This window comes from Pteropus vampyrus, unplaced genomic scaffold (genome assembly GCF_000151845.1).
Source record: "Pteropus vampyrus isolate Shadow unplaced genomic scaffold, Pvam_2.0 Scaffold392, whole genome shotgun sequence".
In the NCBI taxonomy this organism is placed as follows: Eukaryota; Metazoa; Chordata; class Mammalia; order Chiroptera; family Pteropodidae; genus Pteropus; species Pteropus vampyrus.
In genome coordinates this window covers 608,663-612,455 of record NW_011889173.1, presented here as the reverse complement: position 1 = coordinate 612,455, position 3,793 = coordinate 608,663, and the positions used below count along the sequence as shown (strand labels likewise).

The 3,793-nt window shown below is 41.8% G+C and overlaps 1 protein-coding gene across 1 annotated transcript in view; it reads right to left on the bottom strand.

The window, feature by feature from the left end:
* The window catches only part of LOC105305673 (solute carrier family 22 member 3), a 58,110-nt gene that overhangs the window by 3,436 nt on the left and 50,881 nt on the right, over window positions 1–3,793 (bottom strand). Inside the window, exon 9 of the mRNA XM_023523447.1 lies at window positions 3,053–3,152. Within this exon, the coding sequence (XP_023379215.1) occupies window positions 3,053–3,152 (100 nt within the window). The remainder of the gene's footprint in view (window positions 1–3,052; window positions 3,153–3,793) is intronic.

The following is a 3,793-nucleotide window of genomic DNA, read 5'->3' as shown; positions in this document are numbered from 1 at the left end:
TGCAATATATATATTGCAATATATATATTGCATAATGTGTTCACCTCCCATAGTTAGATTTCTTTCTGTCACCACACATTTGACCCCCTTTACTCCATCTACCTCCCTCCTCCCCTCTCCCCCACTCCGGTAACCACTAGTCTATAGTCCGTGTCCATGAGACTCTGTTGTTTAACTTTAATTTTAATGTGACTGAATCGGCGGAAAGAGTCCTGATCTCAAATCACTCCCTCTTCCCCCTTTTTTGCCCCGAGTGGTTTAGGGATGGAGAAGGAGTGAATCATTCTCACGCTTTAATCAAACAGTGGTGAGGGGGGTAGAATCGGGAAGAAGAATCAAGTCTTCTTGTTGAAATGTTGGCGTGGGGGCGCTTCCTAAGCGAGGGCGGCAAATATGATAGGAGAGAATCCGCACCCCGGGTGGAGGGCTCCGAGTTCCCACGACATAGCTACAGCCCTATGCCACCGACAGGCAGGCTCAACTCCTTCTTCCGTCCATCCTCCTGGCCGGGACAGCCCCCCGGGCATCCCAGACTGGAACCGGCTCCTTTGGCGTGCGGCTCGCTGAAAGCCGGGACGTCTTTTTAAAGATCACCCTACTTCCTTTCTCAGCACTTCCCCTTGCTGCGTTTAAACTTCTGGAATATTCTCCTTGGGGTGACGGGATTGGACATCTTGCCCTTGACCAGGCCCCCGTACCCTGATACAAACCAAGAAATTGTCTGTGCTGACACAGTCAGCCAAACGTCTCCGCTTTCTAGATGAAACGAGGCGTTGCCCTGGTGTAACGCTCGTGAGGGCTTCACACAGTTTTGAGGGCTTTTATAAATTTCTTTTCTTGACTTAATTTTAGCTTACAAAATGACAGCGCGTAAGGAGAATCTCCCACCGCCCCCTAAATTTCAGGTGGCATCGTCCCAGCGTGAGATGCGAGGATAGATTTAGGTGAGTAGGAAGCCAGTGCCCATCAGTTCACTTCCAAACAAGCAAAAGCATCTGTTTACTTCATGAGACAAACGTCCACCTGTCCTCTGATGGGCCAGTCCTGTCAGAAGTCAGCCACTGGGATAGGAGCTGCTGGTCTGGGTTTGAGTACACCAATAGAACTTTCTGAGGCAAGTCCCGGGATAATTAATCGAACTTATTTTTCAGAATAGCGTCGAGAAACAGGGCAGTGAAATCACTGTGTAAGTTCTAAAGATCTGGTAAAATAGTCATGAGACGCTTAGCAACGGCTGCCTAACCCTGGGGAGGAGGGTGGTACCTCGTTTAAAGAGGATGTGAAGAGAGGAATTTCCAATCCTCCCCGGGGGAGATACTCGCTACTAAATAAATTCATAATCAAGTAGGATACGGCATAAAATAATAAAACCGCACAAAACAAGGGAGTCGTGCCTGAGCACTGGACAGTCGCAACCTCTGTCCTAGTACATGGAAGTCGTGAAAACGTTCTGAGCATAGATGTCCTAGTATATGAAAAAGTGAGGATGAGAACATTAATTGCACATCGTTTGAGTATTAAATGAAATGACATATGCGAAACCATCAACCACACAGGTACCTCAAAAATGTTAGTTTCTACTCTCTTCCTAACCTACGAGTGAAGAAAAAACTGCCAGGAGGTTACTAATATTTCGGTCTTTTTATAAATATTTTGGATACTTTTTTTTTTTAATTTAGAGATCCACGCCCTTAATTTCCAGGTCATTATTTAAAAGCAGGTCGATTTTTATTTTTAAAATTAGCTGTTATTTTTTTTAATTACACAAATAATAAAAGAACATGTGTTGTAATATTTTTTAAAAGATCAAACCAATCAGAAGTCTGTAGATATGAAAGTGGTGTATTCTCTTCCTCGCCCCTCTTCCCAGCCCGATTCTACCTCCAGAGAGTGTACGTTATTATTTTACATAGTTTCCTGTAAATGCTCCTATTCACATTCTCTCTCTACCTTTTTATTGTGGAGTATTTCAAATAGAGAAAATTAGAATTTGTATATTGTGAATTTCTGTTGCTATAACAAAAATATATTTCCTATTTATTTATTGGTTGGATATTAACTTTCCCTGCCCATCATTTAGATACCTTTCTCCAAAATTCAATCTCTTTCTCTCTCCTTCCTTTACTTTCTATTTATCTGTCTGCCTATATCTATCATTTGACTACTGTCTATCTATCATCTATCTATCATCTATCTACCTACCTACCAACCCATCATCTATCTATCATCTATCTATATCTATCTATCTATCTATCTATCTATCTATCTATCTATCTATCTATCTATCTATCTACCAACCCATCATCTATCTATCTATCTATCTATCATCTATCTATCTATCTATCTATCTATCTATCTATCTATCTATCTATCTATCTATCTACCTACCAACCCATCATCTATCTATCATCTATCTACCTACCTACCAACCCATCATCTATCTATCATCTATCTATATCTATCTATCTATCTATCTATCTATCTATCTATCTATCTATCTATCTATCTATCTATTTATCTACCTACCTACCAACCCACCATCTATCTATCATCTATCTTGCCATCTAGCTACATAGAGGAATTTCAATTGTTTTTATTTTTTTTAATAAATACTATAACATATTGTTCAATGACTTTTTACTTTGTAATCAATCTTGAAAATCTTCTCATGTCGCTCCATATAGATATACCTTAATTCTTTTAATCTCTGTGCAGTAAATCCATAGTATGAATATATTATCATTTTCACAATCAGTTGCTTATTGATGTACATTTATTTCTAGTTTGTCAATTCATCAACCCGTTTTCTTTAGATTGCTTCTGAATTTCAACACCTTACTTAGAAACGTTTCCCTCTTCATAACCACATTTTAAAAATAAACCATATCCTTTGATGGTTTATTTTAATATGAAGCTCTTTAATATTAACCTACATCTACTTTGAATTTTTTGCCGAGGACGTGAGAGGGGGATTTAATATCATTTTTTCCCATGGGTATCCAGTTTTCTCAATGCTACTTTTATTTAGGATGTGCTGAATTTCATACGCTACCTGCCAAGCTTTTCTACATCATCCACTGTCTCCGGCAAGGTGATGCCCTTGGTTTCAGGCAAAAGCATCACGAGTCCTCCACAGACAGATGCCAGGACACCTGCAGAACAAGGAGAGCATCACCCATGAGGAACACGCAGCTGGCCGCTCCCCGCTCCGGCTCACTCTGGAAGCAGCCGTGCTCACCAACCTTAACTAGCCCTCGACCTCGACAGCAGCAACCCTCTGGTGACACCAACTAGCTCTCCAGTTCCCTTTTGCCATGATTTCTGTACCTTCCTCAAATTCCGTGCAGTCCCTTCGCCCCTGTACTCTTGGCATACATTCGCTCATTCGCTCATCAAACAGTTATTTATCGAGTGTCTAGTACGTGCCATGCACTCAGAGAAGACCTCATCTCCCACTTCACGGGGACAATCCAGGCCACCAGAAAGGAGTTCCCTCAGCTTCCTTTTGCCAGCACTAGAAGGTCCCTGCATCCTCCCTGTCTCTACCCTCCTTCCGCCATGTCACATGGTAAGGCTTGTCCCTATTCCGCCCAAGGGCCGTCTCGTAGAGTCCTTTTTGGGCTCCTTGCCATGGCGATTGTCTCTCGGGTACCGTTAGCCCGTCTTTCTTTGGTAGAAACTTCTACCGACCTCACTTTATCCACCAGTTACCATCCTCCTGTTTTCTGTTCTTCGGAGTTGAAATTCTTGAAACATTGTCCTCTCCTAGTTTTTACACATCTTCTTATCCTAG